At 49.2% G+C, this 15,425-nt stretch overlaps 1 protein-coding gene across 2 annotated transcripts in view; it reads right to left on the bottom strand.

Moving 5' to 3' along the window:
- The window catches only part of SLC22A15 (solute carrier family 22 member 15), a 41,223-nt gene extending 26,056 nt beyond the window's left edge, over nucleotides 1-15,167 (bottom strand). For both annotated transcript variants that reach the window (XM_054711681.1, XM_054711682.1), the window contains exons 1-2: nucleotides 14,866-15,167; nucleotides 5,460-5,672 (exon numbers count right to left, since the gene is read on the bottom strand). In XM_054711681.1, coding sequence (XP_054567656.1) covers nucleotides 5,460-5,672; nucleotides 14,866-14,952 — 300 coding nt within the window. In that variant the 5' untranslated portion in view covers nucleotides 14,953-15,167. The remainder of the gene's footprint in view (nucleotides 1-5,459; nucleotides 5,673-14,865) is intronic.
- Between the last annotated feature and the right edge of the window lie 258 nt (nucleotides 15,168-15,425).

Here is a 15,425-nt window from a genome sequence, read left to right as displayed (position 1 = left end):
AGGAGTTCTGTGGTCTCCTGCTCTGGTGCGGCGAGGGGTGTGGAGAAAGGAGGTTACGCTGGCATTCCAAAGGGAGGTTATCACAGAGCAAAAGGACCACAGACAGGCTCAGTGAAGGTAAAGGCCGACCTTTGTCAAGGAAGATCCTGGCCCAGGACGTGACGGCCCGCCATGACTCGCTTTCCGCTGCGAAGTTTTCCTTCCCGACCACGCTGTGTGGTCCTGCGGGCTCTGAGTCTGCCAGGCCGCCATGCAGGCCTCCCCTGAGCTGTCGGGTCTAGCATGTGGCCCCTTTTCGCCCACACTGGCCAGAAGGGTCAGCAGTGGAGAGGCTGACAGCAGAGGAGACACAGGAGTGTTCTTCCTTTGCCTGGAGCAGTCACATCCCTGGAGACAGAGCGTGGACAGTGGCTCCCAGGGGCTGGAGACGGACACCCGTTTCAGTGAGGGTGGTGACAAGGCTGTGGAGATGGACAGTGGTGCCGGCTGCACCGTGTGCTGCACTAAATGCCACTGCACCGCGTGGACGAGGAAGGGGCCACATATAAACCTGACAAACCTAGACGGAATGTAACCACACAGGTGGCCTGAGCATAAACATTCCTAACTAAAAGCGAGGCATGGTGGGTAGTCACGTCCTAGGCCTGGAGCTTTTTTTTTTTTTTTTTTAATCCTCACCTGATGATATTTTCCTTTGATTTTCAGAGAGTGAAAGGGAGGGGGGGGGGGAGAGAGAAACATCAACATGAGGGAGATACAATGACTGGTTGCCTCCAGCACGCATCCCAACCAGGGGCACTGAGCCAACCGGCTAGGGCTAGGCCTGCAGCTTCTTTAACAAAAAGGTCTCTATTGTCTTTTTGCACCTAAGATGACATACCCTTGGAAGGTCAGAGTAATCCCCCTTTTTGAACCCCTCAGGGCACAATCTCCCACCAGAGCCCAGGCCACAGAACCCTCATTGTCACCTTGTTCCCCAACTGCCACCTCCATGTGCGGTAAACGTTCATTGTTAACTACCCTGTACCCGCCCATGGGGAAGAAGCCTGTGTCCATTCGTTTTACTCTCTATACAACGTCAGAGATCTCCCCACTTGGCTTTCTCCCACCTCCCTAATCTACCACCAATGATTTCATGTAACCCCCGCCCCCAAAATCTCCCCCTTGGATTCTAATGTATAAAATAAGCTACAAACCGCCCTTCTCAATCCGTTGAGATTTTGCTTCCCGGCAACTGTTGTCAGGCAGGGGCCAGGGCAGGTGCGAGAGCGGCGCCTCTGCCTCTCACCTTCTGGAAGGTGGGTTTGTTCGCCAGCCGGGTGTACATCACTAGTCCCAGCTCGGCCTTCCCCTTGGCAAGGGGGCAGGCCGCATGGCTGTCCGGCACAGCCTACCTGATCATAAAGAACGAGGAACACTAAGGCAGCTTCCCGGGCTGCCCGGGTGGGCCACCAAATGGGCTAACAAGACTGGGCACGTGCTGAGTGATGGAGCGTCTTGTCACCTAAGGCCTCTGTGCTGGAAGGCAGGGCATTTTCTGAGTGCCACAGCACTCCCAGCTTGTCAGCATAGCGAGGCTGCGGGGCTGGAACACACGGCAGCTTCCCCACGCCCAGCTGCAGGACCCGGGCGCTCGGCACCGCTGGGGAGCTGGGGGCTGTTCTGGGAAATATTCGGAAGTATCCTGATAACAATTCTAACTCCACTCCATTCCCCCACTGTCCTGTATTACTCCCCCAAATATTTCCAGTTTTAGGAGCAGGAAAAATCTCACTTCGGGAGAAAATCAGGGGCTCCGAGGCCTTCTGTGATTAAGAAGAACTCGGACAGGGTGTTTCAGGAACAATTTCATGGTGATTAACTAACTTGCTTCATCTCAATGCAGTTGTCACTCGGAATTACCACTTAATGGGTGAAGTGTGCAGTCTAGAACAGTCAGAAGCACAGGCGTAAGGAAGCAAGACATTTAAAAAATTAGCCCCTAAAGCAATTATTGCAGTCCATTTTTCAATAGTTTTACTATTCTGTCTTTTGACCCCGGGGTATGACTTGGGAAAATATATTAATCTCAAGATAATAATCAGTCAATTTCAGTTGTTACATCTACAATGATATTGAAGATTCCAGCCTTACTCTTTTTGGTTGCAAACATTAATTAAGCATGATAATTGCGTGTCTCCGTGATATTTGGTCCTTTCTCAATGAGTCAGAGCTCGGGGAATAATGTGAATATGGCAGACAGCAATTTGCTACATCAATTCACCCCCATGGCTATTAGCTCACTTTAAAATAGTCAAGACTCTTAAATTAGAGGGTGTTGTTTGTTGTTGTTTTTTTGCATTAATACCAAGTTAATCATATCTACATAACCTTTTATAATTCACCCTTCCCCAAACCCTCCATGAATAACTTCTGCAAGGCCTGACCTGAATGTAATAAGGGGCAGGTGAGAGTTTTAAATAAGCTGACAAACAAAACAGAACCAGAGGCAGGGATCCAGGGAACAGACTGACAGATGTCAGAGGGGAGGGGGTGGGGGACTGGATGAAAGAGGGTGAAGAGAGCAGCCACAGAACATACATGCACAGCCCATGGCCACAGACGACCGTGTGGTGAAGGCCAGGGGAGGGTGGAGGGTGGGGGCTGGGTGGAGGTGGGCAAAGTGGGGGGTTTGGGGGGAATGAACATCCGTAATAGTGTCAACAATAACAAATAAAATAAATAAATAATAAGTAAATAAATATAAAATGAGTATTCTTAACACCACCTCCAACTATAGAGTTCTGCAGGCTCTATCTGGATAATTACGTTTAAAACTTTCTACAAGACTTTATGCTTGCTTTTTAAACTAATTTTATACCAAATAAGTTCAGGAAGCAGCATATATTATCTATGTACCACAGATTGTGCACTAAGGATATTTACCAACTTAACGACAAGTTGGGGTACCAGCTTTAATATTGCCACCTCGGGGGTTTTGAGGAGCCGCTGAAACACAGAGAGGGCATCGGAACGGAATGAACGCTAAGAGAGGGGGTGGAGGGCTGGGTGTGGGGCTGCCCTGCAGTGAAGGGGAACTGGACGGGGCGGCTCTGTGGCCACGGCCTGGCCCTGGGCCCTGCTGCTAGCGATCACGTTCCCGTTACTCTTCCCTCTGCCACGGTTTCTCCGCCAGCTCCGGCATATTTGGGGGCGGCGGCAGGAAACTCGGGAGCCACCCATCCCGCCTCTTGGAACCACGCCAGGACTTGCAACGCCACCCGATTAGGGCTCCGGCGTCCAAGGCAGAGGTAGGGTGTGTGGACACACGCGCCACTCACACACGTGGGTGGGGATGGCGCACGGAGGGCGGGCACCTCACCTGTACATTGGAATAAAGTAAAATGCCTTGGGGGACATGGGATTCTGCACCAAAACGGAAGGCAGACGAGCCTCTCCTGGGGTCTGCCTGAATACACTCCGAAGTGGAGACGGGGAAGGGGGGGTGCTGTTAGCACGTGGGCAGCAGCTGCCGGGAGCTGACACCCAGGCGGCCCCTGAGCAGCACAGTCAGCGTTCATTTTACTTCCTTCTCCCTGGTTATTCTTTTGCGATTTCAGGAAACCTGTACGTTTATTTGGGCTTGATAAATTTTTTTCTAAGTTGTACTTTTCCTGTTTTTTTCTTTTATTACAGTATAGTTGGCACAAAATATTATGTTAGTCCAGGTGGACAGCACAGTGATTCGACATTTCTATGCCTTACGATGTGATCATCACCGTAAGTCTAGTGAGCGCCTCTCTCTGCAGTTACTGCGGAATTACTGACTGCATTCCCCCTGCTGCACATGGCCTCCCCAGGACTTATGTACTTCCTAACTGGACGCTGGTCCCCCTTATGTCCCTTCCCCTTCTGACCCATCCTCCCAGCCCCCTCCTCTCTGGTAACCATCAGTCTGTTCTCTGTATCTATGGGTCTGTTTCTATTTTGTTTGTTCATTTGTTTTGTGCTTTACATTCCAAATTTAAGTGAAGTCATATGGTCTCTGTCTTTGCCTGACTTATTTCACTTAGCATACTACTCTTTAGGTCCATCTATGTTGCCACAAATGGCAAGATTTCATTATTTTTATGGCTAAGCAATATTCCTTTGTGTGCATATGTGTGTGTGTATGAACAACTCTACACACGTAAACCTGACAATTTAGATGAAATGGACCAATTCCTTGACAAGCCCAACTGTCACAACTCACAATACAAAACAGAGCATTTAAATACAGAGCCCTAAAATTATTAAGAAAATTGAATTCACATTTTAAAACTCCACAAGAAGAAATCTACAGGTCAAAATTATTTCAATGAAGAATTCTACCACCTGTTTTAAAAACTGACACCAATTCTACACAGTCTCTTCCAGAAAATAGAAACCCTTCTTAATGCATTTTATGAAGCTCGTATTACCCTGATACAAAAACCAGACAAAGATAGTACAAGAAAAGAAAACTACAGACCAATATCCATCATGAATATAGAAGCCAAAATCCTTAGCAAAATATTAGCAAATAGAATTCAGCAATATATAAAAATAATTATATGTTATCCAGGGATTCAAGGCCGGTTCTATATTTGAAAATCAATTACTGTCATCCACCATATTAGAAGCTAAGGAAGAAAAATCACATGATCATCACAATTAATGTAGAAAATGGTAAATTGATGTACAGGACAAAATTCAATACACAATCATGATAAAAACTAAAAAAAAAAATAATTTTTTTTTTGAATGGGAGGGGGGAGGGGGACTTCTATTGCAGTGAGCAAATGGAGAGCTGTGGGGAGCAGGCACAGGACACGGTATTTTAGCATTTTAACAACCAGTGCGGGTGCTTTCCAGCTGAGCTGGGGCCCTGCCCCTCTTGTTCCAGGGTGTCTCTCCACCCAGCCGTCAGCCTCAGCTTACTTCCCTCCGGCTGGCTCAGAAGGGACTGTCCTTGTAAGGACCTCCTTGGCCAGCAAAGCCCACTTGAGCGCAAGGCTTCCTGCCCACACGAGGTGCTCCGTTTGTATTTGAGGTTGTACGGTCAAGGTGCCCCGCATGGCCTGCACATGGGACTGGACTTCAACATGAACCATGGGCGTCGCCGATGGGTCGTTCCATTTCTTGCTACCTTGTTAATTTTTGTGTCATTAATAAAGAAACATGGAAGTCTTACTTCACCTTTCCAAAGGACACTCATCAAAGTGCAGCTCTTCTGGAGTTTGTATCTTACTAAGCTTCTCCCGTTTGAAGAAGGAAGGAAAAAGAATCTGCTTTCATAGAATAGCCTCCTTTAACTCTCAAATGTACTAGCAAGTTATCTGAAGATGTGGCTGAAATTTAAATCAAGACAAAAAAGTGGGTCCGTGTGGACAAGGAGATGCGTTCGCTTGGTGATCACCACGGCCGGTTTCTGTGCCGCTGCGCCCCGCTCCCGGCCTTACCTCGGAGGCGATGGAGGTGAAGCTGCCGCTGAAGTGCACGTGCTTGCGCAGCTCGCTGCCGTTGGCCCTCAGGAGCCAGTCCCCCAGCGCCCGGTCCTCGCCAGCCCACTGGCTGCCGTGGCTCTGGTTCGGCAGGAGCTCGGCCAGGTCCCAGCGGTAGGAGGGCGTCGCCCCCACGAGCGCGATGAGGATGGCCTCCGTGGCCACGTAGAGCTGGGGGAGCAAACACACAAGACCAGCTATGCAGGGAACGCAACCCATCAGCTCAGAGCTTGAGACATCTGTTCCTTGCTTTTGTGTGTTTACGAGCCACAGAAGCGAGACATAGGAGAAACGAAGAGAAAAGCGTGAAGAGGGAGCTTCGTGATGGACTACTGACGAAGCCATCAGCAGCCACACTGGTCAAGCACCCGCCGCTTTGCCCAGGGTTTCCGCCTACAGCACCCCGTGGTCACACAGGGGAGCAGGGGAAACATCGCCTGCTGATCTAAAGACTAGCATGCCCGCTCTCCTCCTCCACACTGTAGCCTCCGTCCAGACAGCAGTCACCAGCAGCCAGGAGTGACTTGGCCTTGAATTCACAATCTAAACATGAAGATTTTTTGTGGCATAGTTACATGTCTCCACAAACAGTGTACACACACACACACACACACACACACACACACACACACACCACACAAGCAAGAGTAATATGTACCTGACTAGGTTATATTTTAAAATATAGTATAAAAACTAATAATACAATTTAAAGAAATTCAAAATTCCAGGAATAGATAGCCCCTTATAACCTTTGACTGGACTTAACCATTGTTTAATCTGCACATAGCTGTCTACCCTCCACCACCCTTCACAAGGTTTCTGCTGCCCGCTCCATGCACACGTGTGTGCACACACGCACCCCAACTGAGCACACAGGGCCATGGCTTCATGCCACCAGGAGGATCAGAGACACGCAGCTCTTCTGTGCGGTGCAGCCTCCATAAAACGGCACCAGCCTGTCTTCTCGGACACACCGGGCCATGCTTGGTTTTGCTACAGGTACGGGAGTCAGTCAGGCGGCAGGCAGCTCGGACACTGTGACAAACGCCATGGAAGGGGCCCCGTGAGGAACAGGTGATGCATAAACCGCAAAGAGATCACTGTTAGGCCCTCTGCCCCAGAGCACCTACACGGGTCATGCGGTCATCTGACGTCCAACGTGTAGCACTCATCTAGTCCCGGGGATGCTCCACCTACACACGGAATGCAGGGGTGGCTTTCCCCTTCCCCCACTGTGACAGTGTCACAGAGCTCACCCCCACCCCCCGCCCCCCACCCCCCGCCAGTACAATCTTCCCTCACTCTTCTCTGCTGTTACTCTACGACTACCAGGCACACGCGTGCCCACGTATTCCTGTCTAATGAATCGCACCCATCAGCAGATGGGCCTTCGAGGCACAGTGAGAAACCACCATCCATTCTCCTTCCGAGTGGGACTAACACCACCTCAAATAAATCATTATCTTCTCAAGTGCTACCTCCAGGGAAGGCGAGCAGGAGCCACAGATGGCTGGGCTTCTTCCCTCTCCGTGTAATTATTCCGAGAAGAGTGACTAAGACGCACTAGGGGACTGAAATTTTAAAAGTTTCAAAAAGTGAAGGTTTTCCAAGTAATTTTATACTTAATGGCATTACAAGCTTTCCTAATACTCAGGAAACCAAAAATGTCTCCCATAATGATCTCATTACAATATCTCGTCAATGAAGTCATGGTAGGTAGGATGTTTATGTTGCAGCAGGAACAATGAGCTACACAGCAATTAGTGAATCATTCAAGGTTATTGAAACACTAATAGCAAAACCAGGATGGGCCTGGGAGCCACCTAACTGTGGGGCCAGAGCTTTTTGCAGAGAATAAAAGAAACAGAAAAAAAATCAAAGGTGATTTTATTCTTGTCATTACTGTTAGTCTTCCGGGCACGTGGTCCTCAGTTATCTAAGTGACTCAACCAAAAGCGTTATATGAGCGGGACCACATCACTAAGGCGAGACCACAAGCCCCTTACCAGCACAAAGTGAGTATTCCATAAATATTTTGGGGTGACTTACTAATACTACGCAGTTTTTGAATTTAAAAAAATTTAGCCCTGGCCGGTGTGGCTCAGTTGGTGGAGTGCCATCGATTCCCAGTCAGGGCATATCCCCAGGTTGCAGGTACAGTCCCTTTCGAGGTGCACATGGGAGGCAACCAACTGATGTTTCCCTCTCATATCGATGTTTCACTCTCCCTCTCCCTTCCTCTCTCTCTCTCAAATCAATAAAAACATATTTTAATAAAAGAATTTAGTCATTGTTTCCTGAATGGTGTCTCTTAAGTCTTATGTCCTCCCGACTCTCATCCCTCCACCAGACCAGTCTCCCCGAGACACTCACAAAACTCTTCTGGTCAAAACGTGTTCGTGGATAAATAACAAGAGGCCTAGCATTCCAGACCCCACCACATGGCCCCACTGCTGCCTCACCCGCGCTCAGGCTTTCTGCTGGCCTATTCAATTCGCACTGCGCGGTGGGTGGGAAAAGAACGTGGGATCTGTAAACCTGAGTCTGGAGCTCAGCTCTAGTCAACTTTCATTTCAGCAAATCGAAACCTCAATAAACTTCATGGATTCTTCTAGAAAGAATGGACACACAGTAGTACCCCTTTATCTAACTCATTCGTACCTAGCTAACCTATACTGAGGGTCAAGCGGGATGCGAATTTTCTTCAGCCAGCGGTACAGGGAGCAGCGCCACACAAGTAGCGCGTATCAGCACCTCCCAGATGCAGTTTGATCCCCGAGGCCGGGGAGGGAGCTGAGCGTCTGCATTTCTAACAAGCTCTGCCGAGTCCAAGCTGCAGGTTTGGGCCACACCATGTGTAGCAAGGGTACAGGTTATTCCGTCTTCCACACTTTTTCCAACCGTGTGTTTTTCCACCTGAAATGACCTTCGCATTTCTCCCTAAACCCAAGCCTCAAAGTTCAGCTCAAGCTCAGCCAGCCCTCTTTCTGAGTCAATGAACCACTCTAGACTACGCTGACGTCTCCTTTCTTCATTCCCAAACGTGCGATGCCTGCATTGTTTACTGGGGGAATATGATTTCGGATCATTATATAACGGTGGAGAAACATAATGACAGGTGAGGACAAAAAACGAATTTTGAAGTAAACGAATGTTTAGGAAGTTTATACCTAGTAGCCTCTATTTCACTCATAAAGTTGGACCAAAGAACATCTGGGGAGAATGAGAGGAATGGGACAAGGAGAAATTTGGGCTTGAGAAGAGTGGTAAACATTCAACTGGGAGATGTGAAGGCCGGAGCCAAAGAATGACCCCAAAGCGTGGGCTGTGTGGGTGTGAGAACTGTGCAAAAGAGGAAACCACCAACCTGTATCTGCAACAAGAGAGGACTGAATAAGCCAACGACAGGACAGCCAGACACTGGAACACTACGCTACAGCCATGAAAAAAGACGTATTTGCTCATTTATGAGCTCAGCAAGGCGTTCACAATATTGTTGAGATGGACAAAATCAGGTTAAAATATACATTTTTGCAAAAAAATATAAATGTATATATTTGTGTAATAAAAATGTCTGGCAGGTCATACATCAAAAGGTGAGCATCTTTTAGTTTGGGGTGAGAGTGTTCTGGTAATTTTTGTCGTCCCCCCTATATTTTCCCTTTTTCCTATAGTCATATACTATTTGTTGAGTAGCATATGGTCCCCATGAATGCAGACGTTAGCTTCTGTTTGAGGGTTGGGTCAAGGAAGTCAGAGAGAAGATTCTAGCATCTAACTGTGGTGAAGAAGCTGGTATTCTGAAAACCTCAAGGTCAACACTGACACAACGCCCACTGCTGGGCACGGGGCAACTTTAAGAAATTCTGAACTTGCAAACAAATGAATTAAACGTTTATGATCCAGCCACTTCCAAGAGCGCGGCGAGGACGAGGGGTCGTCTGTGAAGTTCGCTCGGCCACCTTGCAGCAGACTGTCACAGCGTGCGAGCCTAGTGCTTCTTCTGCCACATCCACACTTCCTGTCGTCATATTTTTAGTGACTTCCTGGGGCTGTCTTGGGAGATAATCCTTTCTCTGACAGGCACATGTCAAGCAGCTGTGGGTGGCCCTGGCCAGACATGCTAGTGGAGGTGCTGTAGAGGAGTTGGGCTAGTTGCCTTCCAAGGCACATCCAATTCTTGAAATGCTCCAGGCTCAAGGGAGCTCCCTAAACCTCCAGAGGCCTCCTGTACCTCCATCCACCCCCGCCTCCCACGGAAATCCGAGTGTCTCATAGATTTGCAGCTTCACCCGCTTTACGCCAGGGGGCAGTGTCTGTCTACTGACAACAATAGCTTCCTGAGGCCATCCTAAGAGCAAGGGCAGCGAGGTGTCTTTGAGGTATGGTGCCCCACTCACCTAAACTAATGGAAGGCACGCCCAGCAAACCTCCCCAGATGATAGTCCAAGCTCCGAGCCGCTGCCTAAGGGCAGACGGAACTAAATTAGAGGGTAGCGGCCGCATAAAACTTGCTCAGACTAGCAGAGAGCCCTGGTAGATGGTCACATGTTGCAGTCATTGTAGCGAAACTTACTGAAGCTTCTCCTCATGGCTGAGCCCCTGGTGGTGGTGAGAACCCCCTGGGGCATGAGAGCTGGTCTCCAAGACTGCAATACATAAAGGCCTTCGCTTATGTGTATGGCACGACCTTCATCACCTGCCCATGGTGGCCAGGTTGGAACCATCAGCTATCCACCTCAGTGCTGCCTCGGCAAAAGGCAGTCTGCCTGTGAACTTCTGGGGAGAGTGGGACATGGCGACCAATGCAAGCAGGTGGGCGATATTAGTCGTGACAGCATTCTCTACAAAGTTTAATAAAGCGCCCGAGGGAAACTCACTCTGCCTCACCCTCCCAAGTGTTAAATGACCAAAATTCACTGCCATCACTGGCTAAAGGGGTATCAATAAAGGAGGGACGCCTTCTCATACAGAGAGCTGCAGCATTCTCTCCTAGGGATGCAGGCCTTCGCTTTACCATCTGTTAATTTTTTAAAAGTAACACAAAAACAAAATGAATAAAATACGAATCATGAAACCGGCGCCACCATTAACGTTGTATCACACTTGCTTCAGGTTTTTAAAACATAATATTACGGATAAAGAGGAAATCTCCTTGAACGACTCCCCTCTCCTCCCTCCCCTCCCGGGGACCACTCCCTCCCCTTCTTCCCAAGAGGCAGCCAATCGCATGAACTGGGCGTGGCTCCTTCTTGTGCTCATATTTCCATGTTGTTCACACACATTCACACACCAAATACAGTATTGTTCCACATGTTTTTACAATCTATGAGTATGTGTCACATTTATATATTTTGCTGTTTGTTTTTTTTTTTTTTTTTCCATTTTGTTTTAGAGACGCATCCATGTAGCTGTATACAGATCTGGTCCATTCATTTTCATTGTTAGGTTCTAACAAATTTATACCACACTTTAATTATCCAGTCCCTTTTTGAGATCCATTCAGGGGGCTTCTAATTTTTATTACTACAAACCGTGCTGCAGTCAACATCCTCCACCCATGTCCTCATGCACATGTTCAAGAGACAGTACAGGGCGTGTACCTAGGAGTCCCACACTGGGTTTTGATTTTATTAGACAGGACCAAATGGTTCTCTAAATGGCAGTAGTTTCTACTGCTCGTTTGCATCACACTTGTACTGTGAGAGTATTTAATGTTTGCTAATCTAATAAGTGTGAAATGGTATTTCATAGTCATTTTAACATGCCTGCCCCATATGACCACTGAAGGTAAACATCTTTACATGACTGTTACAGTTTTATCTTCTGCAAAATGCCTGTTCCGTCCTTCCACTTTCTAAAACACCATGAGAAGGTACTTCCTGCGTGGAGGGTGTGGATGCGCTGTGAGTGTTGGGGTTATTAACAGCTGACATAAGAATAATGCATTCGGGAACACGAGTACCGTGCCTCAAGCTGAGGTTCGCGGCCGCATCACAATTTTGCTGGTGAAACGAATGTTTGTTACAGGTTACATGTTCCTGTTGGTTAAGGGATGTTTTAAATCCTGTGCAAATTATACTACAACCTATGATTCGTGATCATGAGGGAAAGGGAGGCGCTGGAGTCTCTGGCTTAAAACAAAGAAATAGCGTCCACTTTCACTTCCGTCTAGAGATCAAAAAACAAAGAATTGTACTCCAGCCTTCCTCCTCCAGACAGCCTGGCAAACATGCACACAAACATGATGATGACATCAACTCTGAATCACCATCAGAAAACAGAACAGTAATAAACAGAATTATTCACATTTAAATACCACAAATAACCCCAGGGAGGGCATGTATATTTGGGGGGTAAGAATTTTCCTAACTGTAAAACGGTAAATCCTACTGCTTGTTCTTAAGACAATTGAACTGGCAGCGTTTTGGTGCATGGGATGAAACTTACTCATCCAACGGAGCCACACCCTCACCCGTCATGCCTGGGCTGTGGGCTCGATCCCCAGTAGGGGGTGTGCAGGAGGCAGCCAATTGATGTTTCTCTCTCACATCGATGTTTCTCTCTCACATCGATGTTTCTCTCTCACATCCATGTTTCTCTCTCTCTAAAAAAATGTTTTTAAGACTTTAAAACCACATACCACTATCACAGGGCATTTGCATCTCATCACACACAAGGGAAATCTATAAAACCTACATATATCCATGTGTCTGGAAGTCGACCACTATGCAGACGCCACAGATCGTGCTTGCAGGAGTGTGCGGGACAGTCTCCCAGCAGAGAAAGGTAACTGAGCACTGAGGTCACTTCTTGAGGAGCCATATGACCACATCAGAAATCCAAGAAAACAGTTCACCTAAAGGCCTTACTTTGTAATGTGGTTTTGTCCTCCTATTTGAACTTGGCTGTGTCTGAGGTAAAGGGAGTTCAAACCATTTAAGAAGGAAGGCAGAACACACCACAGGATCTGTGCAGTCTGCGTCTCTGTCCCCCGGTTTTGTGTTTCTCAGCTGTGGCTGGTCATCACCCAATCTCGGGTGCAAAGAAGGCTTCTGCCGCCGCAGAGCTCCCTCCCTCTGCCGTGGTCCCATCCACCACGTGCAGGGCTCTCGGGCAGCCCTCCCCGCCCCCACCCCGCAGTACTGATAGCGGTTGCTCTGTACCTTCCCTGGGCAATGGTAGACAGTGCTTTGGTCTTAAAAGCAGACTTCAGCCTCCTTCCTTGTAAACTGAAAAGGACTCCTGACCTCTCTCTGCTGGAGGAAGCACCCCCTCCAGAATGGTGACAGCACCGTGCTACAACTGTGCATGGCGCCCCAGCACTGGCCCTCTGCAGCCCAAACCTCTCCAACAACAGACGCGATAGAGAGGCTTTGTGGACCTCCACACCCACATCCAGGAAAACTTGGGGCGATCCTAGGGCCACCTGGCTCACTATCTTAAAGGGGGGTTGGGCCCTCATACACGTGTGACAGCTGAGAAGAATGAATTCCCTTTTGCCTGTACTGGGGCCCCTCCTCTGTTGACACTGGCACAGCTACAGGCACTCCCCAGCCCACACCTCCAAAATAAACACTCAGTCACTTCATTCCCAACACTCAGGACCTAGTTTTTCTATGGCAAATACTGACCACATGGCAGGCCTAGAGATCAATGAACAGTCATGGTCACGTGCTTAGACCTCTTTGGTACCAAACTCTAACCAACTGAGTCAGCCATAAGGAAAAGTGAGGGTAACTTAACGGGTCCCGAACCCCGAGCAGTGGCCTTTTTAGTGCCACACTCCACTCAATACAAACTTATTCCAGGTTGCTAGGTACCTGGCTCGGCAGGTAAGAAGCTAATGGCACCAAAGGCAGAGTGCAGGGATGGGGAAGCGGGGAGGCGGGATTTCTCAGTGAGGGATCATGTTCCTGGAATTCTTGGTTAGAACAGGAAAAGAATTTTCTCAAGGAGAAAGTATTACAAATGAAATCAGGCATCATCATTATACTTCTATTCTCTCTGTTTTAAACACACTTTTGTAATTCAGCACAAATACTTGTTCCTCGTAGGAAAAGTACACATAAAGCTAAAACAAACGTAATAAAATACTGCATATTTATCAACTGAGAACTCGCTTTGCTAGAGAAAGAACTGACGTCATCTACCAGTCCATTTGAACAGTTCTCCTAGCTGGTGATGAAATCAACTGAACTTTCAAACACTTTAATGGAAAACAGAATCAATAAGTCCACCCTTACCTCTCCCCACCCCATCTTCCGATTGAGCAGTTGCCTTATGCGAGGTTTAAGCAACCGATGAACTGTACTTCCCGCAGAATCTCTAGCATTACATGTTAACTGTAACTATTTACCTGTCTGCCTGCCTCACCCCACCCCACTAGAATACAAGCTTCATAGGACAGGGGCTTTGATTTGTCCACCATTGTAGCCCCTGCTGAGCACACAGTAGGCACTCAAATATGTGTTGAATGAAGAAGTAAAATGGTTGACTCATAGTAAATACTAGTAAAAGGAGTTGTGAATAAAATGTCTTTAAGAATATTGGGAGAGGTAACGGATGGCAAACGGACCCTTTAAGCAGGCAAAGGAGTAACTCTTGCCTGCAAAAGTGTACTTGCAGTGACCTTGAGCATGGGGAAGCCAGGCTTTTAGGTTGGGGTGTGCAGGTGTTCTCTGGGAATTCTGTACAGTGAAGAAGTGGTTCCATTTCATAATCACACACTGAGATGACACTATACGACTTATTCAGTCTCAACCGACACTGGCCTCCGGGTAGAAGGACCCAGAAGAACTAAAGAAAAATAAACCTATGCATTGACAACCTCAGGAACAGGAAGCCCCTCGAATCCAGTTCAAGGCAGCAGGCAGGTGCCCGGAGCAGGAGGAGGACCTGTCCTGACCCGGTGGCCAGGGCAGGGCGCTCAGCTGTCTCCACTCCAAGGTGACAGCCCACAGGTTAGAGCAACAATTCGCTTTCGCATTCACAGTGGGTCACAGGCAACAACAGAATTTTCATCCCTGAGTAACAACAGGCTGGTCTGCTGTAGTAGCCCCACCCCTACCTCCCAACTACCCGCCCCCACCTCCACCCCCACCCCCACCCCCTCGCCACATACACACTCGAGGTGAGGGCTGGATGGGCCTGGGGAACCGCCAAAGTGGCAGGGTCTGGGGCGTGAGGCCGGCGGCAACCTTGGCCTGCTGGGGGACCCAGCCCCGCCCTGGGGCGGGGTGACGCCGGGAGGCTCCCCACGCCTGAGGACGGGGTCCGCGGAGCCTCTGCGTCCGGGCCCGGCGGGGAGAGGGGGCCGCCGGAGGCGGGGGACCAGGGCACAGTCGGGGCGGCGGGGACTCACCTGCAGCAGCACGGCCAGCAGGAAGCACAAGTACATCTGGTAGATGCCCATCTCCCCCACCACCTGGAAGGCCTCCTCCACCTCCATGGCGGGCCGTGCCCTCCCTCCCAGCACCCGCACCGCACCGGCTGGGACTCGCGGGCGCCGCTGGGGAGCGCGCGGGGCGGGCGGCGGCGCGGAACCCCGGGAGGGGGCGCGGGACGTGCGGTCGGCTGGAAGCCTGGTACCCGGCCGGCCGGGCGCTTCCTGTTACGGAGTTGTATCTGAGACAGAAACAGCAACAACTGGTGCTGCCGCTCGGAGAGGAAGAGGAAGTGGCTCCCCGAGCGGCATCCTTTCTGATGGAGAAACCGGGAACCGCAGCCGGGGCTCCCCCAGGCCCCCGCTTCGGGGCGCGGAGGCGCGAGAAAGGCTGGGCGACCTGGTGGCGGCTCAGCATTATTTGTCCTTGTGTTTAAAGCAGTTTAATGTGAGAAGGGGGGAGGGGGCGTTCTAGATCCGTCGCAGAAGAGTGCTGTTCAGCATTTCTGTCCAATCCTGCCAGCCTTACCCAACTGATA

This window comes from Eptesicus fuscus, chromosome 22 (assembly GCF_027574615.1).
Source record: "Eptesicus fuscus isolate TK198812 chromosome 22, DD_ASM_mEF_20220401, whole genome shotgun sequence".
Lineage (NCBI taxonomy): Eukaryota > Metazoa > Chordata > Mammalia > Chiroptera > Vespertilionidae > Eptesicus > Eptesicus fuscus.
This window is presented reverse-complemented; position numbering and strand designations above follow the sequence as displayed.